This window comes from Apodemus sylvaticus, chromosome 16, assembly GCF_947179515.1.
Source record: "Apodemus sylvaticus chromosome 16, mApoSyl1.1, whole genome shotgun sequence".
In the NCBI taxonomy this organism is placed as follows: domain Eukaryota; kingdom Metazoa; phylum Chordata; class Mammalia; order Rodentia; family Muridae; genus Apodemus; species Apodemus sylvaticus.
This window is the reverse complement of record NC_067487.1, coordinates 41,491,082-41,516,258: the sequence shown is the minus strand read 5'-3', so window position 1 is coordinate 41,516,258 and position 25,177 is coordinate 41,491,082. Positions and strand designations below refer to the sequence as shown.

At 36.8% G+C, this 25,177-nt stretch overlaps 1 protein-coding gene across 1 annotated transcript in view; it reads left to right on the top strand.

Annotated features, from left to right (window-relative positions):
• The window catches only part of Fgf10 (fibroblast growth factor 10), a 77,061-nt gene that overhangs the window by 48,259 nt on the left and 3,625 nt on the right, over nt 1–25,177 (top strand). Inside the window, exon 2 of the mRNA XM_052159829.1 lies at nt 17,117–17,220. Within this exon, the coding sequence (XP_052015789.1) occupies nt 17,117–17,220 (104 nt within the window). The remainder of the gene's footprint in view (nt 1–17,116; nt 17,221–25,177) is intronic.

The window sequence follows — 25,177 nt, the reverse complement described above, 5'->3', positions numbered from 1 at the left end:
ATGATTGCAAACCAGTTGGGAACTTTCAAAGCCAAGATTCATTTGCTCAATAGAGTCTTCCTCAATTACCTACCTCAGAAGGAGGTCGGCTGCCACTTTTCTCTAGAAAGTGCATGGGAAGATAGTTACCACTTTGGTTAAAACAAATGATGGATTCTGGAAGTCTGTGCTATTTTTATCTTATTAAATATTTTGGACAAATTATTTTTAGTGTTATTGAATCAAAATAAATAAAAGAAATTTAGTCCAACATGCTGACACAAAGTGCTCCAAAATCTGAAGTCTCAGATACTAACATAATACCTGAAATAGAGAAAATCATACTTGATTTCAAGTAACAGGATTCTGTCAAAGCATAGGCATACCAAAATAATATATAAAATAACCATTTAGACTATGTATATGAGAATACTGAAGCATAAAGTATGAGTAAGAGTATATACATTATATAACAATGCATGTACAATACATATGTATAAATATATGTGTGGATATATCTATATGTACTCATACATATATGAACACAAGTAACTTATGTGCTTATATACATACATACATAAAAATATACATTTGTATATATAGAGAGGGATTAACTGTTTAACACAAATAGCAAATGAAAGGTGTAAGGTATAAGGAACTCAGTAGCAATGGGATCACATCTTTCTGAAGACATTAATGAAATGCTGATGAAATTGATTGTAACATTGTTGGAAATCATATGGGTTCAGTAACATAAAAAGGTAAGTCTTCTACAAATGTATCCAATATCCATATAGAAATAATTCACATTTGATTATCGTGTTTGCATCTTCTAGTCAGTAAGATATGAAGTCATAGAACTGTTCTTGTTTTTTAATTTCTGATAAAACAGCAGTCACAAATTACATTCTGGTGTTTATATATTCAAGAGTATGAATAATTATATAGATTATTAAGATGAGTGTGCTCATATTAAATAGCATTGTCTACCAAGTTAGTTTATAGAATAGTTTCCTTAAATAATCTTTTTTTAACAAGATCTTTTTTTTTACAATAATCTTTTTTTATACATGGTTAACAGGGAAAAGAGTAAATTAAAGCCAGACTAGCAAGCATATATAGTACAGATTAGTGTAGTGTCAGATGGCTTACTTTTCATAATTGGTTTAGTGTAGTAAAGAAATAATAAACGCCATAACTTAAAGTAATAACCTAACTCTACTGAACTTACTTGATACTCATGAACAATGTTCTACACATAAATCAATGAACACTTTAGAATGGTGTAATTATATTTGGCATGTAGTTTGGTGAACATACAATTCCCAGGAAGACTTAAATGTAAATTTTCCTCTACCTTCCTTAAAATATCCTTATTAAATGGATGTTTTATAAAATGTAATTCTCAGACTGATGCTAAGTAGGACATTAGCTATGAACAGGATTGGAAGCACAACTACATTTGAAGCTTAAACTGGTAGAAAGTCTACAGGGCTTTTAGAGTCTACATGGACTTTTAGAAACAGAGAGTAGTCATTGCCCTGTGTCGTTAAGACAAAATGCCTGATCATTTGAACATCTCTTGGTGATTATTAAATCATCTAAGAGTGTGAAATGAAGAAACTGGGGCTTTATTTCAGGTGATCTATGAAAATGTTTGAGAAACTACCCAACCAAGGTCATGAACAATCTAAGCCATATGTGGTTTCACCCACTAGAGGGCAGTGGGACATATGTACCACCCAGTACTGCCTTCATTTCCAAAATAGGGTTAAAAGTTCTTGTAAAATCACCTCTTGTTGCCAAAGGGGGTAAGCATAGATCCTTGCTCGAAAAAAGAAACAACAAAGTCATACTAGCTTAGCATGGGGAAATTCAACATGTGAGGCTAATGGACTAAGCAGCACACCACACTAGCCGGATAAAATCAGATGCCAAATCCTAAATTGTAACAATGGCTCTTGTTCCTAGATCCCAGAACTATAAAGCTGGGAAAAACTTTGATACTCACCTCTGGGGCAACCATCTCAGTTTACAGATGAGAAAGCAGACCATGAGAAGTTAACCAGCTTTTCCAAAACTAGAGTTTTACAGTTGGCTAAGACAAGCTTAAAACTGTTGTCAATTGAGTTTCAACCAAAAGAAAAAAGAAGGGTTTAAAAATATGCTAAGCTTTTCTTTGTATTATCCCATTGGTAAAAATGTGGTTCATGCGATCAATGGTCACATGCCATAGGCATAAAATTCCAGTAGCTGTTTTCAAGGGGTGTAAAGCTACAAATGAATGTGTAGGATTTTCTTTCTGTTCCTTTCTTCTCTTTTGTTCCTTTCCTTCCTTCCTTTTTTTCTTTCTTTCCTTCCTTTATGTTTCTTTCCTTTTTTTCATTATTTATAGTCATCAGCACCTACATTCAGAACACAGCTTGGATGCTTCCAAAAGTGTCCACTTGTAAACATTAACAAACCACTAAGTATTGTGTAACCATAACATGATGCTCACTCACATTCCTTTTAGCAGGATGCCTCCGTGACTGTGACTCTTGGTAGGCCTTGCTCCTGTGACACTTGGCTAGTAACCACTTCTCCTGAGTTCCACATGATTTTTGCAAGTAAGGTGGGATTAATAGCATTGTTTCAGACACACAGATAAAAAAACTGTTGAACTGGGCTAGGAGATGTTCATTCATCTGGCACAGTGACAAGGCTTCACATCTTAAAGAGCCTTATTGCACATATAACACCCTCAGCGCAATGTGCATGTCTTCAAAGTGACCTTTAAAAAGACTGATGGTTTGTTTTTTTTAATGTCAGCAGTTTTTAGAAAACAAAATAAATAAGTGAACAAAAAAGTAGAAATTGCTTGAGAAAAAATAATCTTGGACAGAAAGCACAGAGAGCCACATTTTAACATCTTCTTCTTCTCTTTTGTTTTGTGTATTTGTATTTTATTTTTATTTTCCTACCAAGGTAACTTTTTAATGAATGTGTAAATTAAGTAAGAAATATGAGCATAGTCACTAAGGCGTTAGTAGATATTTTACAAACATTTTTCAAAGGATCTAGATTTTTGAGTAAAACTCCAAAATGAAAACTGTAGCGGACAAAGGTATTTCCACAATGATTCTAGCAACAGATCAACATTTCAAATATGTACCTAAAAACCTGAAGGTCTATCTGGTCTACCTGAGTTCCTATCCTTATAAAGGGATAAGGTCTGACCAAGGTGTACATTCAACTTCCAGAAACATCTTTAAGTTATTTTTTTCAAATTAAAAGCAAACAGCAGAAACACTTACCTTTTTGTCCATTTTTCCTTCTACCATTCGAACATTCAACTGAATTACACTGCCACAATTTGACCAAGAAGCAGTCATACAATGATTCCCCTCCAGCTGTCCTTTAATTAGCAACAATAGTAATGTAAAATCTAATCACTGTGCTTGATTGGAGACTAAAGAAAACAACCAAATAAGGATTTAAACTAATGGAAACTTTAAAAATAAATAAATAAATAAATAAATAAACAAACAAACGCTGTTTGAACAATTGAGTTTATAATTCCTAATTTATAAGTTCCTAATTAGGAATTAGGAATTCCTAATTCCTAATTTTTAACAGCTTATACAATTTTAGCACTTAAATTATAAGTTAGATATTTTCCCAAGAGTAAGATAAGATTTTATATATTTTCCTAAGAGTATATATTTCTCTTAGGAAAAGTACAATAACCTTGAAGCCAAACACAGTATCATTCACTGTGTGTTGCTTGCCGAAATCACAGATGTATTTGTATGCAGATGCTTCAGGAAAACAGATCATTCAGGCTGATTCTGCAAGTTTCATCTAAGAGTTTCTTTTCTCTGACCCTCTTATAATAAAGGAATGTGTCTTGCAATCACTACCAGCAATGTTAGTGGCACACTCATGTTTATATTTCAAATATGCTTTTCATTTTCTGAAACAGAGGCAAATTCCTGGTGATATCTTAATGTTTAAAGGTAGTTAATGCCAAAAGGCTTGGACCTGTTCTAAAACTGAATATTTCCCAGATGTTGATGGGGGTTAAAGGTGGAAGAGCGAACAAAACCCAATTTCCTACCCATGTTAAACTTACTTAGATGAATTCTAAGTAAGGATTAATTAGACAGTAGGACCTATGAGCAGCTGAAGCCACAGAGAAAAAAAGGAGGCTGTCTCAGTTGTAACATAAGACCACTGTTGAGAAAGACAAGCACTGACTGTCTCCTAACACCTTGTTTATACCACTCATCTAACTAACTTGATTTTGAAAATGCAACCCTTTTAGAAATTTTGAAAAGTTATTTACTGACAAATTTAGAGATTGGGAACAACTCCCAGATGAAGGGTGAGGTAGTAAACTACATTTAAAATAAGTAAGTCATAGATGAGTTCATACATATAAAAGGCCAGCTTATGAAACACAAGAGGAAACTACTATCCATGTGGCTCATTATAGACAAACACTGAGAACCCTATGTCTCAGTGGGAAGCCAAGCTGGCTATTGTAGGAAAGGAAACTGTGCCAACTCACAGATTTAGTCGTTCTAAAGACGAACTGGAGCTAGACTCGTCTGTTTAACAATCCTTAAGGCATGGGAACTTTCACCTGGCATGCCACTAAAAACAGCTGTTTTGTATTGGAGACTGGTAAATTTTACTGAACCACTTAAGTCTAATCCATAAATTTTAAATCACATGTTTCTGGCATTGGAAGCATATTCATTTGGTGATATTTTCATTTAGATTATCATGAGGCTATGGGTTCTGCTTGAGGTAAAAAAAAAAAAAAGGTGCAAACTTAAAAGGTTACCGTCAAACATGTCAACCAAATCTGAGATAAATCTACTTTGACATATATAATAAAAAAAAACCCTAGACTGTACAAAACTAAGAGAAGTCAATGACTTGCATCATTTTGCTAATAGAAGGCCAAAGTCTACATTTATAAATCTTCAACTATGTCAACCAGTTAGTTTAGATAGGAATCCATTTGAATAATCCTTATCAGCACCCTATTGTTCAATTTCAAAATATTTTATGTGCAGATATAGAGAAACTAAGGGTTATATTCTCACAGATAGGAGGATAGTACGGACTAGGGGAAATATATAATATCTTTCTGGAAAAGTTATCTTGTTAGAAAATAACTGATTTTATATTTTACTCCTATGCCAGCAGATTTTTGCTAACATAAATTTTGATGTGAGTATATCTCTGATTTTCCAGTTTGGGTGGCTTATGTTGTAGTAGTCATCTAGCAGAGAGAAATGAAAAGGAAAAAGTATCAGATTCCACAAGATTCCATTTCCTGTGGAGGTCACTCCTTTTTCAGGGTAGTTGAAGGTGAAAGCAAATCTAGCAGAATAGCTTTCTCAGTCCTCAAAATCTGATTTGGAAGACATCTAAGGAAATGTCTCTCAAGCTTTCTTTCTGCAAATCAAGTTGGTGTAGCTAGACAAGACATGTGACAGAAGCCTGGGCAATTAGATCAGAGCCCAGGCCCACAAACGTAAGTATTAGCGGCGGTATTTGTGGACTGGCAAGTAGGGAAAACAATACAAACAGAAGACGGCAATAATGAAGAAGAAGAGGGGTGTTAAACGGCTGTGTTCTTCCTTGAGTCTTTTAAGTCTACCTAAAGGAAAGATGTTGTCATCCTCTTCAGAGTTAGAGTGTTGAATGACTGTGAAGGCAAAGAAGGATGAGAAGGCTGTTTGTTCACTGGAGGAAGAAAGATAGGATCTGCTACCATGTCAGAGAGCTGTTAAGTACTCAAGAAGAAAACACTCACCAGGGTTTTAGGGTCAACAAACAATTGTTTATATTTGGATATTTGTAGTAGACCTCCTTACCTTCACATCCCTGGCCAAGCTTCTCAGACAAAGAACTTCCAGGGCTACGACTGGGATGCTGGCCTTTTGTGCTTAGATGACCTCTTTCAGAATTCTCTTTTTAATAAAAGTTCCCAGGACTCTGTACTATGCCACAAAAGAGAGAGAGAGAGAGAGAGAGAGAGAGAGAGAGAGAGAGAGAGAGAAATAGTCCTTGGTGCTTGTGAATGAAACAAGTGGATTCAGTAAGAAAACCTCAAGTACAATAATTCTCATTTAGATTCAAAGTTCTTTTTTATCGTTCATTCTCTTGGAGTTTGAAATGGACAGTGGCTCTTTTGTTCCCCACAAGGGTCTTAAGCACTAAACATCAAAGAGTGTCAACGAGGTTTTGTCAGCGTTGCTTTGTGCTATGAGTCTTTCAAGGTATTGCTTTTGAGAAAAATACACATATATAAAAACACGTAAGGAATTCCTCCATAGACTTGAGAGTGCTGAGTGTAGAGGACAATTGTAGTTCTTCCAGTTTTAGCCTCGTTGAGTACCATGCTTAGGGGTGCAGGCAGTAAGAGAGAGAAAAGCTGGCTTCCATTTTTCACCTAAAGTCACATCAGAGCTTCAGAATTGAACTGTGGAGGACAGAAACCAGGAGCACACGTACTTCTATCTTCTATCTAAAGGAAAATGAGTTTGATAAACATATATTTCCCATGAGCATTTTTTTCAGAATAATGAAGTTCTCCCAAGGCTATATTTTGGCTATCTTCCATGACCCTGCACTGCTAGGCTAGCAAGAAGTAAGGGTGACAGGTGAGGCCACTGAGAAGACATAAGAGTGCTGTGCTTTCAGCAAACCACAAGCAAGCTGTCTCTCCTCTGCCTCCACTCGAGCTCCCCATCCTCTTTCTTCATCACAGCTCTGGTCTCTGCTGTGTGGACAAAGGTTAGCAATATGAAATGGCTTGAAACCAACATACTACAAATTTTTCACAATGGTACATGCCTAACTTATGTCTAACAGAAAGACATTTGGTTACACAATAGTTGTAATCTACCCATAACAAAAATTGTTCCTTCTGTTGCTATTATCTGTCATACTTTACTTTACATATATACATATATATATGTGTATATATATACAATTATATATATATATGTATATTAGAGGGAATCTCTATTTTTGATTGGATGTTTTGGTTAATTTTTAAAATTTGAATTTGAAGTCGTTTCCTGGTTGTTCTTTTATTCATCTACCTGTCTCTCCATCCACTAAATAACAGCAACTGTGAAAATCAGGCCATGCCACTGTGCTACGTTTTAGCTTGTGTTCATAAAATTGAAAACTACACATATATCTCCTAACATTGAGATAAGGACTCTAACTTTTCATCTATCAAAATACCATTTGTGAGCTCCTAATGTGAAAACAAAATTGCTCTGACTCTTATCCAAGAACAACTGTCACTGGGATTCTCCAGTGTTTATACTAAAATAAGGAGATTTCAACCAATTTTATTCTCATCTAGTCTTAGCAAGAGAAGTGAAACAGCTGAAAAAGAAATTGAGCATTACTGGGCTGTTGGTGCCTGCTAGTTATTATTTTATTATTATTACTTTCAAGATTACACTTCAATTACAAGCTTTCTCTCTTCCCTCTCCTTCCTCCAAACCCTCCTTCAAATTCATGGCCTCTAAAAACATTGTTATTGCATATATATGTGTATATGTATATTCGTAAATATAACCTGTTCAGTCTGTGTAATGTTACTGTCCTTGCATATATGTTTTCAGGGGTGTTCATTTGCCACTGGGCAACCAATTCTTCTTCGTAGATATTTCCAAAACTTCATAACCTAACCTAAATAGCCAGGACTGAAAATCTGGTAAGATTTTTCAAACATTTTTGGTCTTGCTAGCTAGTGATGGAACTACTAATTATAACTAATTATGGATATTATATATCATAATGGACTGATGCCTCTCACTGAGTGTGTAATTGCCCAACAATACTTAAATCCATCAAGATTGAGCAAATTGACCCAAATTCCTCATTGTAATGTACTACCTATTTTATGTAATACAGAGTGTTTCTGGAGATGAAGACATTTAGATCTTTACAGCTAACTGTAAATTGAAGCATTTTTTTCATGATACAATATTGTAGTTTATTAGTGTATGCCTGTGTGCACATATATGCCAATTGAACCCAGGATCTTGCACATGCTAGGTGAGTACTGGACTGTGGAGCTAGAGCCCAAGCCAGCGCTGGAAGTTATTAAACACACAGGCTGAGTTAGATATACCCAAATGAAATTTAAGACAATTTTATTAGCTTGTATATTTTTCTAATTGTTTTTAAGTTTTAATATTATTGAATAAAATACAAATGAAGTAAATTCAAATATTCAAATTTAGAATTATATATATATAGTGAACACAATTGAGTGGAGTAAGTCCAATGATTAGATTATTTTGTTCAGGGTCTCTTTTGTTCTGATTACTTTTAGAATTTGATTTCTTATTAATCTCTTTTGTCCTCTGTTTCCTTATCATGGTGATATTTTATGTGTATGAGAACTGGAACTGAAATATATTATAATTGCTAGCTAAATGTTCTAAATATTAAATGTTGCTTTCAAATCATTTCACTTATAATATTGCTCAAACTTTCTCCAAAATCTCTCTCTCTCTCTCTCTCTCTCTCTCTCTCTCTCTCTCTCTCTCATGTGTATATGTTATATATGCATGTAACATTTCTTAAAACTACAATATTGTCGATCATAGTATTGTAAGCACAGAATTTGTACAAGTATGTTCATTTTGTTTATTAACTTGAATTTTTCTGAAAGGGCAGCTTTGTTTCTCAGGAACAGACAGATTTCAACCAATATCAGCATTGGTTTTCTAATATAATGCTATACTAAAATAATATATTTTATTTGTCCACATGAGGAGCTCATAATGTGTTAGGTAGAATCCACTCTTTCTAAGAATTTCTTTGCAGATTGTTAACACAACAACAGAAGTGTTCAGTTGGGACTTTAACACCTTAACCTAACACCCTAACACTCTATATCCTATACACAGTTACTAACCTGAGTCATAAACTTGTACTCTGGTACCTAGTCTCCTTCTTGAAAAAGGAGCATTCCTCCTTTCTCCTGTGTGGTTAAAGGAATAGGTTTATTCCTAGAATATTTCCCAGCCCAGTGCTACTCTCTTACTCTGTCCAGACTAGAATGACTGGCTTACACTACTTTACCTTTTGTCTTTATATGATTTCAAACTATTGCACCAAGCAAGCACTTTACATTAATTTATGAAAGTACCCACTCCAGCCTACATTGCAAAGTAATGCCTGCACTTTAGTAGTGATAAGAAATGAGAACATGGTTCTGTCCAGAGCCTTGTTTTCTTTGTCTTGTGGGTTGTACAAATACAAAGCATTTCCATGGACTTTGGGAATATCACTTCTACCCTTGGTCTAACTCACTCTTGCTAGTCTCTAGAGAGATATGAACTTCCTAAGTATGGGGACATAATGTCTCATAGCCAACACCATAAATTACCAAGCTGAGTATTTAATTATAAATTAACAGACAATATAGTTTGTCAAGTTAGTTATAATTTAAAAAAAAAATCTGTTAATACATTGCACAACCAAATCAAAATTCACATTTCTAAGTAGCAATAGAAAGAATTTAGGGTTAATTTATATCGTTGTGAGAATTTATCAAACTCATTACACATGTATGTGTTTGAGCCATGCCTAAAACTTGTTCCATATTAAGTATTTTACTGCTTAGAACCATCCATGTTTACCTGACATATGAATCCTTCAACACAACTTTCTTGTGGGGGAAAAATCAATATGTGCTCCAATGTCTCATTAGAAAAATTTACCTTAAAAGTAATAAAATGGTAAACATTAGACTCTCTTTAAGATAAATATCTATATTAGCATAATGATAATTTGTTGGACTATTCCATGCAGTAATTCATCTAACCCTCTTTGTTAATGTTAATTTCTTTCTCCATTTATAAATAAAAAGCAATGGTCAGAGTCCAGTAGACTGAATTGTTTCAGTGTAATGAACAAGATGAATTAGTCTATAAAACATAAAGTCGATATAAAGTCTTTTCTTGGCTGCCAACAGTTTATAAATGTTTATAGGAGCCTCAGGAAGAATATAGGCGCAGGATTTACTTCTGGTCCTAAGTGACCTTTCTACAGGTGCTTGGATAAGCTCTTCAATCTCTCTGGATCCCTGGTGTTATCTCTTGTACAAGAGAAGGGATGTGAAGCAGACATTCTCTACATTTCTTCAGGCTCCTCTCTGATTTTACAATGGGCTAGAGTATAGCCTTCCTTGAGATTTAAATACCTTCAGTTCTTCTCACTTAAAATAAAAAAGGAAACAAAACAAAACAAAAATAGTCTTTTTATTTCGTGATATTTTATTATTTTGAGGCTGTGACATCAGGCCTTAAATTAGAGTTATCACAGGCGTTAGTTCCATACAGCTTTTTGAAAATGATTTATAGCTTAGTTTTATCACACACACACATACACACACACACACACACACACACACACACTACATAAGAATTAATGTTTACCAAAGCCTCCTTACTCCAGTAGATCTAGCCTAAGAGCATTTTGTATGGGAATGCCAGAGTAGATGTGTTGGGGAACACCCTCATAGAAGCAGGGTAAGCAAGGGTTGGATAGAGGGTTTGCGGGGGCAGGGCGGCTGGGAAAGGGAATAACATTTGAAATGTAATAAAGAAAATATCCAATAAAAAAAGAGCAGGTTTAGGGTTGTTTATTTGTTTTTGTTGTTTTTAATCTTCACTGGGAAGACACTCAATAAAGCATTACCTAGATCATGTTCTCCTGTGGACAACTCTGTAGGAGATTGTCTTAATTGATAATTAATGTAGGAAAAGCCACTCTATTATGCTATTGGAAAGGTCACCAGTTCCTAAACAGGGGTTTCCTGAACAGTAGAAGAGATGAGAGAGCAAAAAGAGAGAAAGGAACATCCATGTAATCTCTTTGCTCTTGACTGTGGGTATGATGTGACTAATTGAGTTCTTGCCCTGACCTCCCTGAAACCACAGCCTATGACCCAGAAACATAAGCCAAATAAAACCTTTTCCCCAAAGTCGTGCTCTTTCAGAGTATCTGTCACAGCAACAGAAAGGAAAGCAAAATAACCAATGAGACAAAACAGCTAGAAAAAATGTCAAGCCAAGACTGTGAAAAGACACATTGAGATCACTAACTTCAAGTATTTGTTGACTACTGATGGGCATCAAAGACTTGGAGTCAAGGATTATTTGTAGGAAATGTCTTAAACAGAATTCAACAAGTCAGCAAAATTTTAAAGAATTGTATTTGGATTTCATGGTAATATTTCTCACATTATTTAATATTAGGTCAGTGTCAGTGAGTTGATTATTTAGTTATGTGCATGCATGCGTGTATGTGTGTGTGTTTGATGCTATGTATGGAACACAAGACCTTGAACATACTAGGTAAATTCTCTGTCACTGAGCTGTATCTCCCAGACTAAAAGCTTAAATGTTTTCTTTAAATTACCAGTTAATTAAACACAGTCATAAATTTATAATTCTTTTATGACTGGCCTCCATTCTTGTCTATAGGATCAAGCTGATTGCTTAGTTCTTTTCTAGGTCTTGAGTTACTAAGTGAGACAAGAAAGGTCATTTGGTCTTTACCAAGGTAGGAACTATGTATCTCCGCCTGGAACATTGGTAATGATTCTTCTCATTTGAGACTTATTGCTATTTGTAGTTCTAAGTCAGTGTCAAGTGTCTTGGAAGGCACTGCAGCTGATAGAAAAACCAAATAGCTGTCTTGCATTATGCAGAACAGGAAGTCCATGTCTATAACTGTACCAATTAGCCCAGACTTAGACTAGTCATTGGTCTACTGTGCTTTCCTTCTTTGAAAAACAAGGGGGGGGGGTCATTCTAGAAAAAGCATATTCTTTCAACCCTGGGTTGAAAGACTGGGGATAAAATGAATCCCAGTTGTACTAAACCAGCTTCACCAGGAGGAGCACAGTATTAAGGACAACATACAGATTTTTACTCCTTAGATTGTCGATACAAATCATCCGTTGAAAGTGTCCATAAAAATTGTTGAAGTCTCCTAAATTTCCTTTAACATTTCTACAATCATATTTGTAAGAAAACAAATCTGATACTAAAATCTTTATTTTTATTTTATATGTGTGTACGTTTCATCTGCATGCATGTTAAGTGCACCATGTACATGTCTGGCACCAATGGAGGGCAGAAGAAAGAATTGGGTTTCCCCAGTCCTCTGTGAGCAGTATGTGCTTTTAGCCACTGAGCTGTTCTCTAACTCCTGGTAATAATGTTACTCCAGGTCTTTAAAAACATGGCCAGAGACACAATACAGATATAGTACCTAGATCCCGAATTCATATTTTGACAGTTATATAGTTATCAAGAAGAAACTGATTATTCAGAAGAAAACCCTCTTCTATGCACAACTGTCAAAAGCTTTTGCCAGGGATGTTAACTGCTGCCCTGATTTGTATCTCTTCCTGGGATGGTTCTACTTCTCTCCACATGGTGTTGCCTTTGCTTTTGTACATCAAAGCTGTCCCTGCCTCTCAGTTGTAATGTATAGAACAGTGGGTGGTCCTTGCCCTAGCAGAGCTAACACTGCCTGAAAACCAACATGCTGGAAAATCTAATTCCGGGGTCCCAGCCTAGTTCTACAGAGTAGAAAAACCTACCAATCTGTGTTTAAACATGCTGTCCAGATGATTGCTAGGCAGGTTTGAGCGTGGGAACCACTATGGTAAATTACTTAACTTGGTACCATAGTGATTCAGCTCACAGGACACAGATTTACTAGCCTTTCCCTAAAATGCCAATGGCCCTGTGAGCTATAAGCAGTTTGTCCCAATTAACAAATAAAAAACTAGGAGTTTATTGTGGTTCTTCAATGAAGATGAATTATAGATGTTGGTATTCTGTCTAAGCTCCACCCCATACCTACCTGGCAATAGCCAGGTATGCTCCACCCCATAGATCTGGCCCACTATAAAAGGGGCTACTTGCCTCTCCTCTCCCTCTTTGCTCTCTCTCTCTGCTCTCCCACATATTCTTACCTCTCTGCCCCTTGGGCTCCCCTCCCCTCCTCCTCTCTCCACTCTGGTCATGGCCGGCCTCCACTCTACTTTCTCTCTCTCTCTCTCTCTCTCTCTCTCTCTCTCTCTCTCTCTCTCTCTCTCTCTCCCACTAACTCCCATCCTCTACCCTGAATAAACTCTATTCTATACCATGCCTATGTGTGTGTGGCCCCTCAAGGGGGAAGAGGTCTGAATAAACTCTATTCTATACCATGCCTATGTGTGTGTGGCCCCTCAAGGGGGAAGAGGTACCTGGATAAGGGCCTGTGTGGGCACCCCCTTCCCCCACACCGCCGTGCCACATTCCCTTAACCCCATCTCTTTTTAAACCCCTTCAATAGAGGAGATGAGTCTTCAGAAAAACCTGGAGTTCTTTTCCAGAAATGAACTGTACAATTTACATATGTAAAAGCAGAGACACCTGCAGGCTTGGCCCCTCTGAAAGAGGTGTCCACACTCACAGGTGCTTGCGATGCATGCAGCCACTGTCTGTGTCCTACAAAGCCTTCAAGTTATACATTAGTGACCTGTGGTACAACCCAGACTTACTTTCAGAACTCAAAAGGGCATTATGCTACCTAAGTCTTTCCTCTCTCTATTTTGAAAGAGTAGTAAACCTTCTTTGAAGATAGAGGCAAACTTATTCTGATATAACATCAAGCAATACACATACATTCTAGAGCATCATGTGATGGCCCTTCAATATGTACATTTTAATACCTCAGTTTTAAAATGCTTAAAAGTAAATATTTATATGCTTGCCCAAATTAGCTGTAAAGTTTAAAAAAATGAGGGGTGGGTCAGTCCTTTAAACAGTGAGTTCCCATTGGAGGTAAAACACAAAAAGCCCCGAGTGTATCTTAGCAGACTCTCTGACACTTTGTATGCCACAGAGTCTTCAAACAGACAGCCAGGGATTTGGTGTTGTGTCCTTTCCTCTATTCAGCATGGTATCATTACCATAGCTCCAGCCTACTTCCTATCCTTAAGAAAGGTGGCCTTATTGTTTGTTAAACAATTGTTTGTTAAAATCGTTCTTCCTGCCTCTCTTGTCTATCAATTTCCGGTCTCAGTAGAATCCCTGTGGAATATCTCACAGTTTACTGACACTTTGCGCTCCCTCTTTTGAAAGCACAGCAGCTTAAGTAGTTTTACATCACATCAGAATGCCACTTCCTGTCTAGCTAGAATCTTCTCCTTGTCATAAGTTTATTAAAGTTTTCCCTTCTCTGAAACTCTGATATTTTCCCAAGTGGCACCCCAATATCATTGGGAGAATAGCATGCTGTTGTTTAATAATGAGTTATAGTGCCAGATGGTTTCTATAGAAACCAATTGTAGGAAGGCCAAAGAGAAAGAAAAGGAAAATAACCAGACATGTAGAGAAAAGAAGTCACAGGACTGGATTTGTCTTGACCTTGTATGTGAGCTATATTATGTACCTTTATAGTTCATTTTCCAATCTATTACTAATGACAAGAATGGCAATACCTCCTTGATGGACAGTTATAGATATTACAGTAACTAACCACAAGAGAGCACATTTTAAATTATTCAAATGATGTCTGTGAGTGCCCTGAGGGCAACAACTGGCATAGGGTAATGCAAAAATAAATTTTATTCACCTGATGTAACTGTTGTCTGGGGGCCTTATTGCCTCCATGTGCTACGCCTAGTTCTGGAAGCTTCCAGCCTCCATACAATACAATCTAATCTAGGCCTAGAATGTTTGCTGCCTCTGAGACTTGTGGCTGAATAAGCTTACCCTTCCTTGTTCTTTCTGAACTCTACCTGGCTGGTTCAACTCAGATGTTCTGGCTCAAAGTCCTTTCCCAGATAGATGACTTATTCAAATTGGCTTTTTTCTCTGAATTGCCCTGCTTGGCCTCAAACTAACTCTAGCAATCTTTTCTAAACTTTTTTTTAATATGATTTTTTTTAAATATTTATTTATTATATGTAGGTACACTGTAGCTATTTTCAGGCACACCAGCAGAGGACATCAGATCTCATTACGGATGGCTGTGAGCCACCATGTGGTTGCTGGGATTTGAACTCAGGACCTTTGGAAGAGCAGTCGGTGCTCTTAACCGCTGAGCCATCTCTCCAGCCCCAATCTTTTCTAATCTTATGGCTCCTCATTTTTGCTCATTCTGTCTTTCCCTGTGTCAAGCTTACTCTCTCTTCAATCTGTCTCTATAAAACTCTTCTGGTAAAGCTGCCTCTTCCTCCCTCTGAGCTGCTCCACTCTCCCTCTCAGCCCTGCTGCCCTGCTCTCCACGAGCTCTACTGTGTCCTGTGCTGGACTCGCTTCCTCCTGTACTGTCTGCTCTCCCTTAAGTCGCTTCCCTTTGCTCTCTCTTCTCATGAGAGTCGAGCATATTCTAGCCTGTCAAATCTTTCTCTAATCCATCACTTGTTCATCCACTCAGTTTGACATCGCTTTCAAACTACTTTGTCTGGGATTAAAGGTAAACACTAAGGGCTTGTCTGTATTCCAGCCAGAGGGATTAAAGGTGTGGCTGAGCCACATCCTAACTAGAAATAGGTTCAAATATCCTCCAACAGGCAATAAATATTAATGATGAAAACATTGTCCCAAATGCACCTTATAATCTGTCCTTGCAAATGCAATGGGATGCTCTCTGTTGATGAAGATTGTGCTGTATGAGGTTAGATATTTCCTCTACACGTGGACAGAGGTTTCCCTGCACAAGTCTCCTTTAATGCCAACTTTGTTGTTCTCTCATTTCTTCTAGCTTCTAGTAGACTAGCCTTGAAAAGAAAAGGAGAGAAACCATTCATGCCCTGGGTATAAGCAAGCCATTTGTTCTTTTGTGGAAAAACTTTGAATATACATTTTATATAGTTTACTTAAGATGGTGTGTGTCATATTAGGTGATACACAATATGTGGGAACTTACAATTTTCTTCCACATTATCTGGTTAAGTCAATGAAGGTTCATCTGATGTATGGAAAAGTTTCATAGCTTTGGGAAGAAGTTCCAAGTTTCAGAACTATTAGGAGAAAAGGTGCCTCTAATACTAACTGATGCCCTGAGTTCTAAACAAATTCTAATCATTGTTTTGTGTATAGTTTTCACAGCAAGATTCTGTAAGAAATATTGTTATGTTGGCCACTTTTCAAATGACTCTGAGACTGGGGCAGTCTGCTGACTTCTGTGGGCATTTCCCAAGAGATGCAGAGCCAGGAGTCAAATGCATTTCCAGTGCTACACTCTCTTCATTTTCCTGCTCATCCAACCTGAGCAAGCTCTATTAAAAGTCATCAAGTCATTTTTAATCTGTGATCTTCTTAGGCAAAACAAGTGGGCTTTTGCATTCTGGATCAAATGGCTACAAACTTTTCAAAGAATATATCATCTTTACTACACCAAACTCTGCCTTTTACTGGAAGAAATGCTCTTGTTTTCTAATCACTACTTCTGTCCATTTTCCCTTCTTTCTAGAAAAAGAGATGCTCCCTTAACCTGGAGTATTGTATCTGCTTTTGTAAGATGGTGTGGATGCTGAGACAAATTTCTTTGTACCTCAGAATGTCAACACGTTGGTCAAAGAAATGAATTTATCAGTTAAATGCAGCCAAGGGATTTAGTTTATCTAAATGTGCTCCAAAGGAAAAATAGTTTACCATTGTTTTTACAGATTGAGGTAAATCTGACAGATCATTGACATATGCTACAGATTTAATTTAATACCACAGTACAGATGTAGGCTCTGATAAGTTTTTGTAAAAATCTAGGCTAAGATGAGTAGAGTAGTTTCAATATTTATGGGGTTGAAAATGCAGAGGTTGCAAAGGAAGCATTTTAATTAAAACAGCATTTGCCTGTATATGCTCAGAGTACAAATCGAGGGACAACCTCTCAAAGCCTCACTACCGGTTTCATATGCTCGCTGGGGTTTTCAACACATTCAAAAGTTTTGGCTCAGTTTGGCTATCCCATTGTTTGTCTTTTGCCTTGAAAATAATATAAAATGTACTTTATCATGTCTTTTGATTTTTTACCTTCTCCCAGCTAAATATGATGACTCTTTACAGCTCATTTTTGTAATTGTGTATTTTAGGTGTCCTAGAGATAACATCAGTAGAAATCGGAGTTGTTGCCGTCAAAGCCATCAACAGCAACTATTACTTAGCCATGAACAAGAAGGGGAAACTCTATGGCTCAGTAAGTAGTCTGATTTTGTTTTCAAAACACATTGTACTGTTAATACCAGAGATTTGGATGGTTTCCTAGAGAAGACACTGAATGGCTTTGCTGTTATTTGATCGCTACTAATAGGATTCACAGCATCTCAAGGGCTGGCAAACATCTTGTTCAACTCTATAATCTCCTGAATTGCTTGCCAATGAGTCTACTACACAGGCTATTACTGACATTTGTGAATGTTCAAAACTGCAAGCCAATCAGCCTTTCAGGGAAGCATCTGGATGAAATAGTGTAGGGACTAGAGATGACAACTTGGATGGAAACTTAAAACAAAAAACTTGGGTGGAATAGAACATCATGCGCTATGTGTATCTGCCACAGTTGAAGAGAAAACCACGGCTCAGATGCTGGGTACTTTGTTAAAATCATAAATAATGAAACAAGTCAAGAGATTCATAAATTTCTAGGCTATACTTTGAACCCTAGAATTTCATATACCTAGGTAATAGTGATTAATTTTAATTATGCATGAACATTATAGACATTATGTAAAGACAAAGTACTGTCTTCACAGTAGGGTCTAATTCTACAAAAAAATTCTACCTGCAATAATAGAGGACACTCTTTTAGTAGGCTCCTCATGTAGTCTTGGGTAGACTGATAAGTATTAAGTACTTTGAATATGACCTCTTCAAACTCACATCCAGTTTGTTTAGAAAAAGTCTTTTTGACTGAAACCTCACATAAAATAATAGTTATAATTAAAATCACAGTCATAATTAAAGCAGTATTATACATAGTATACCAATTATGCTATTTAGACATTTAGAAGAAATGTCTTAGTTCAACATGTGGCTGGCTACTCTGTACCAGATACTGTTTGGCCTACCTCCCAAGAATGTATAAGGAAGAAGTATAGAGTAGCACATAGAAATGTACAACTGTGATCATAGCACTTGGAAGACTGAGGCAGGAAGATCACATATTCAATATAATAGTGCAGATACGTAGGATAACTTATTCCCAAACAAAGCTCCTTCACTCATGTGAATGCACACATACACACAGACAGAGAGAGACAGAGAGAGCTTTGACTTCAAGCATTTTACAATATATATGGGGAAATGTCAACAAATACAAAATAGTTACAGAACAGCTATCTTGTATTGTAAGAGAAGACTATTAGTAGTACAATAACCTTGTGATGATGTCAGAACTCTCTCTGCTTCAATCTCTTAATTGCCATTTTAAGAATAATACAAGCAGGACAATCAATGACTATGGATATGTCTTGTAGTTTTGATCACAGCACTGTACCAAAAATCGCTAAAGGAATTTAAATTTTTCTGAATTCCACCATAGAGGGAATACATCATGCATAAATTTTTAGTTATATGTTTGGAGAATATATAGTAACATTTGACACGGGTATTTAATAAGCACATTTTTTCTAACCATATATTATACACTTTTAAATTTTTCAAAGTTATTAAAAACTTAACGTTAAATATGTAAATTTATTTTATTAATTAGCATATGGGTGGTCAGTAGTTCTTAAACCTGAGTAAGCTTCAAATCAGTGTGAAGCTTTGTTAAACAACATAATGTTGAAACACAGTCCCATATTGTCTGGATCAGAGTCTAAGGACTAAGCATTTATAAATTCCATAAGGTGCAAGCTGCTGTCTGTGTCATTGGTTGTGAGTTGAGGCCCATAAGTCTAGGAATGGTCTAGCTTTGTCTTTTATTCATATCAGCTCTACTGTTAAATGACAATCCAGTCATACCAGGACAAATCCTGGTATGAGGGCCACAGGAATGTTAATTCAATTTCTTCATTGCATATTATTCCCTCAAGAAGCCTAAAAAGGCAATAAAACAGTTTTTAAAATAGCTCTATTTAGAGCTTTAAATTCTTACAACTTTTGAGAAAATAGTGGTTTTTGCTTTTGATTTTATTAAACATGTTTAGGGCCTTACCAGATGGTCCAGGAAGTAAATGTTCGTTCTCCCAAATCTAACTGGGTTCAGTCTCCAGAACTCATATAGTAGGACAATGGTGACTCCCACAGTTGTCCTCTTGCTTACACACACACACACACACACACACACACACACACACACACACACACACCCATATACACCCACATACACACACTACCAACACTATCACCACCACCACTACCATCAAGAATAACAACAACTACTACTACAAAATAAACACATCTGCTTATAGTTTTTCTTTCAAAAACGTCATAGGCATGGAGAGATGATGGCTCAGTGGCTAAGAACACCTGCTGCTCAGGCAGAGGACGCAAATTCAATTCTCAGTACTCACATGATGGCTCAGAAACATTGGAAACTCCTGTTCCAGACCATAAAATACTCTATTAACATCCTTAGGTGCCAGACATTCAGGTAGTATACAGAAAAATACCCAGGCTGAACATTCATAGACATAAAATAAATCACCTCTAAAGTAAATTACAAAACAAAACAAACAAAAGTAAAATGTCTGAATCCAGGCAGTAGCCTGCACATTCATGTTCAGCTACCTAAGATTGAGGCAGGAGGCTAACTTAAGCCCATGAGCTCAAAGCTATCTTGATCAACAAAGCAAAAGGTCTTGGTCTTTTAAAAAACTAAACTAAAGGTCCCTTCTTGTTCCACTGTATCAAAGTCAGTATATAAGAGTGTGTTCATATACTCTTTAAAGAGGTACTTAAATATACACATAGCTAAAGCTAATATGATACAGAGCCATCTAATGTAAGTTAGCTTAAGAAAGTAAATGTATACAATTTAAATTGTGAGAAAAATGAAACCAATTTTAATGATAAAACATGCTTATTTTACACTATGATATCAAGAGAGTAATAACCCACTCTCAAATGAACTGTGACATTAAAAAAATAAGTGACATTTTCTTATTAGTTCCCCATTCCCTTCTTTGCTGGCACATCTCCTGAGCTTTGTGGATACCTCTTCTTGAGTTATATTCTCTATAAGCCTCTTCATTCAACCTGTTTGTTCGAACATGTTGCCCAGGTACTCTATAATATTACCATATTACCTAGATATTACCTAGATAGGCTCAGTGTCTGAAATGACCATCATCTGGTATTTCTATCATTGGTGTGTTTGCTGTCAACCTTCTACTAACAGGTTGTAGTCCTCAAGAAGACTGAGCTAGCCATCTCTCTCACTATGCATACAACATCTAGATCCATGTTCGTTCTCCCAAATCTAACTGGGTTCAGTCTCCAGAACTCATATAGTAGGACAATGATGACTCCCACAGTTGTCCTCTTGCTTACACACACACACACACACACACACACACACACACACACACCCATATACACCCACATACACACACTACCAACACTATCACCACCACCACCACCACCACAAAGAATAACAACAACTACTACTACAAAATAAACACTAGATCCACTCAGTTTCCAGAGCATTATAATGCAAAACCTTACCTACCTTCCCAGTAGCTCCATTAGAAAACATGTTCTCTGCTTTTAGTCCATATAAGAACTAAATATCTAAAGAGTATACTGCTAAAAATCATGATTACATACTAGTATACATCTACATGCCAGGAAAAAACACTGAGATTCTTATTTTTTTATTATTATTTCCAAAATGATTTCTATTGATTATGTAAGCCTGTCTGGAAGAATCTCTGAGCAAACACATGAGAGATTGGTGAAACTTTCTCTGTATCTATTCTTTTTGAATATTTTCTTCTGTTCATGTATGGGGAATTTCTGTCTTTCTTTCATTTTCAGAAGTCATTCTTTGAGCAATACTATCCTACGTTTCAAGGTTTTTGTTGAGTCATAGAACTGAGCAAGTCTTGAGGATGAATTAGTCTGGCCCTCAAGCATCACCATTGAAGAATCAAATCAACATCCCAGATGAGCACAGGAAATCCCAAACCTTTCTTTAATCCACCCTAATTCAATTTGGGATCTTGTTTTACCTAATTCTTTTTTTTTTTTTTTTTTTTACTTTTTTTCTTTTCTTCTTTTTTTTTTTACTTTTTTTTCTTTTCTTTTCTTTTTCAATATTTTTATTTTCTATATTCATTGTTTACATTCCAAATGATTCCCCCTTTCCCGGATGCCCCCTCCCCATATGTCCCATAAACCTTCTTCTCTCCATCCCTTCTCCAATCACCTCCCTCTTTTTTCTCTGTCCTTATATTTCCTTCCCATGCTAGATCAATCCTTTCCAGGATCAGGACCCTCTCCATACTTCTTCATGGGAGTCATTTGTTATGCAATTTGTGCCTTGGGTATTCAGGGCTTCTGGGCTAATTAATATCCACTTATCAGAGATTGCATTCCATGTATATTCTTTTGTGATTGGGTTACCTCACTTAGGATGATATTTTCCAGATCAAACCATTTACCTAAAAATTTTGTGAATTCATTGTTTCTAATTGCTGAGTAGTATTCCATTGTGTAAATATACCACATTTTCTGTATCCTTTCCTCCTTTGAGGGGCATCTGGGTTCTTTCCAGCTTCTGGCTATTATAAATAAGGCTGCTATGAACATAATGGAGCATGTGTCTTTATTGCATGCCAGGGAATCCTTTGGGTATATGCCCAGGAGAGGTATAGCAGGGTCCTCTGGAAGTCTCTTGTCCTGTTTTCTGAGGAACCTCTAGATTTCCACAGTGGTTGTACCATCTTACAGCCCCGCCAGCAGTGGAGGAGTGTTCCTCTTTCTCCACATCCTCACCAACACCTGCTGTCTCCTGAGTTTTTGACCTTAGCCATTCTGACTGGTGTAAGGTGAAATCTTAGGGTTGTTTTGATCTGCATTTCCCTAATGACTAATGATGTTGAGCACTTCTTAAGGTGCCTCTCGGCCATCCGAATTTCTTCAGGTAAAAATTTTTTGTTAAGATCTGTACCCCATTTTTTAATAGGGTTATTTGGTTCCCTGGGGTCTAACTTCTTGAGTTCTTTGTATATATTGGATATTAGCCCTCTATCAGATGTGGAGTTGGTGAATATCCTTTCCCAATGTGATGGTTGCCGTTTTGTCCTTTTAACAGTGTCCTTTGCCTTACAGAAACTTTGTAATTTTATGAGGTCCCATTTGTCAATTCTTGATCTTAATGCATAAGCTATTGGTGATCTGTTCAGGAACTTTTCCCCTGTGCCCATGTCCTCAAGGGTCTTCCCCAGTTTCTTTTCTATTAGTTTCAGTGTGTCTGGTTTTACATGGAGGTCCTTGATTCACTTGGAGTGAAGTTTAGTACATGGAGATAAGAATGGATCAATTCACATTCTTCTGCATGCTGACCTCCAATTGATCCAACACCATTTGTTGAAAAGGCTATCTTTTTTCCACTGGATGTTTTTGGCTCCTTTGTCGAAGATCAAGTGACCATAGGTGTGTAGATTCATTTCTGGATCTTCAATTCTATTCCATTGGTCCACTTGTCTGTCACTGTGCCAATACCATGCAGTTTTTAACACTATTGCTCTATAGTATTGCTTGAAGTCAGGGATACTGATTCCCCCAGAATTTCTTTTGTTGTTGAGAATAGTTTTAGCTATCCTGGGTTTCTTGTTATTCCAAATGAATTTGAGAATTGCTTTTTCTAACTCTGTGAAGAACTGAGCTGGGATTTAGATGGGGATTGCATTGAATCTGTAGATCGCTTTTGGCAAGATGGCCATTTTAACTATATTAATCCTGCCAATCCACGAGCATGGCAGATTTTTCCATTTTCTGAGGTCTTCTTCGATTTCCTTCTTCAGAGATCTGAAGTTCTTGTCATATAGCTCTTTCACTTGTTTGGTTAGAGTCACACCAAGATACTTTATATTGTTTGTGGCTATTTTGAAGGGTGTCATTTCCCGAACTTCTTTCTCAGCCTGCTTATCCTTTGAGTATAGGAAGGCAACTGATTTGCTTGAGTTAATTTTATAACCAGCCAGTTTGCTGAAGTTGTTTATCAGCTGTAGGAGTTCTCTGGTGGAGGTTTTCGGGTCACTTAAGTAGACTATCATGTCATCTGCAAATAGTGATAATTTGACTTCTTCCTTTCCAATTTGTATCCCCTTGATCTCCTTATGTTGTCTAATTGCTCTAGCTAGGACTTCAAGTACTATATTGAAAAGATATGGAGAGAGAGGAAATCAATCAAGTAGAAACAAAGAGAACCATACAAAGAATAAACAAAACCTGGAGCTGGTTCTTTGAGAAAATCAACAAGATAGATAAACCCTTATCCAGACTAACCAAAGGGCACAGAGACAGTATCCAGATTAACAAACTTAGAAATGAAAAAGGAGATATAACAACAGAAACTGAGGAAATTCAAAAAATCATTCGATCCTACTACAAAAGCCTATACTCAACACAACTGGAGAATCTGGAGGAAATGGACAGTTTCCTAGACAGATATCTGACACCAAAACTAAATCAGGATCAAATAGATCAACTAAACAGTCCCATAACACCTGAGAAATAACACTTGGGGTCATAGAAAGTCTCCCAACCAAAAAAAGCACGGGACCAGAAGGCTTCAGTGCAGAGTTCTATCAGATCTTCATAGAAAACCCAACACCAATACTCTTCAAATTATTCCACAAAATAGAAACAGAAGGAACTCTACCCAACTCATTCTATGAAGCCACAATTACGCTGATACCAAAACCACACAAAGATCCAACAAAGAAAGAGAACTTCAGGCCAATTTCTCTTATGAATATTGATGCAAAAATACTTCATAAAATTCTTGCCAACCGAATCCAACAACACATCCACCTTGATCAAGTAGGCTTCATCCCAGGGATGCAGGGATGGTTTAATATAAGGAAATCCATCAATGCTATCCACTACATAAACAAACTCAAAGAAAAAAACCATATGATCATCTCATTAGATGCAGAAAAAGCATTTGACAAAATCCCGCATCCTTTCATGCTAAAAGTATTGGAAAGAACAGGAATTCAAGGCCCATACCTAAACATTGTTAAAGCAATATACAGCAAACCGGTAGCCAACATCAAACTAAATGGAGAGAAACTTGAAGCAATCCCACTAAAATCAGGGACTAGACAAGGCTTACCTAATTCTTTTAAAGTACTTTTATTCTTTAAGAATTACTCACAATGCCCTGGCGCTGTCTCCTTCAAGATACACCTTCACCTCCTTATCATCTCTATCCAATTTGGTGCCACCTCCTTTTTAAATAACCCATGGGTTCAGTTTTATGCTGTTTATACATTCCTAGGTGTAGAATCACCCACTAGTGTGGCATCCATACCTTCAATATTAAACTCACTCCCTTCTCTTGAAGCCATCAGCTGTCCACAGTATCTTGGTTAGGAGTGAGGCCCCATTAATGCTTTCCTATTCCATGTTACAAAGTTGACTGCCTTGATCTTATGCAGTTTTGTTAGTCACAGATATGGCGCGTTCTTGAATGCAATAGTTCTGCCATGTCCAGCCGCCAGTTTTCTCTTATTCTCTCTGATCTCTGACTTTTACAGTCTTTCTCTGTACATGATATTTCCTCATGCTTAGGGAGGTCAGTGTAAGATAGAACTGACTGATCAGTTCATAACACATCGTTCACTGACATGTTGCCAACAAACATCCAAAACTTCTCCATGGAGGTCTGAATGGTGTGCTAATCTACCAGTAGAGAGATAGAGATTTAGAGGAAAGTTTGATATTTCACGAATTAATAGCAATAAGTCCCCTATGCTCCCCAACCTTGTATCCTTGGCTTTATAGTACCAAGCATGTGTTTCCTCCTGTGAATTAGGCCTTACATATAATCCAAAAGTGGTGGATATGCTCATAATATTTGTATCACTATTGAATTCATGGGCATCTCTTGTCACATCAGTCATTACAGTAATTCACAGAGTCACAGACAGATAAGTCTGTGGATGACTTTTCCTCAGTATCCTGTATAGCACCTTCCA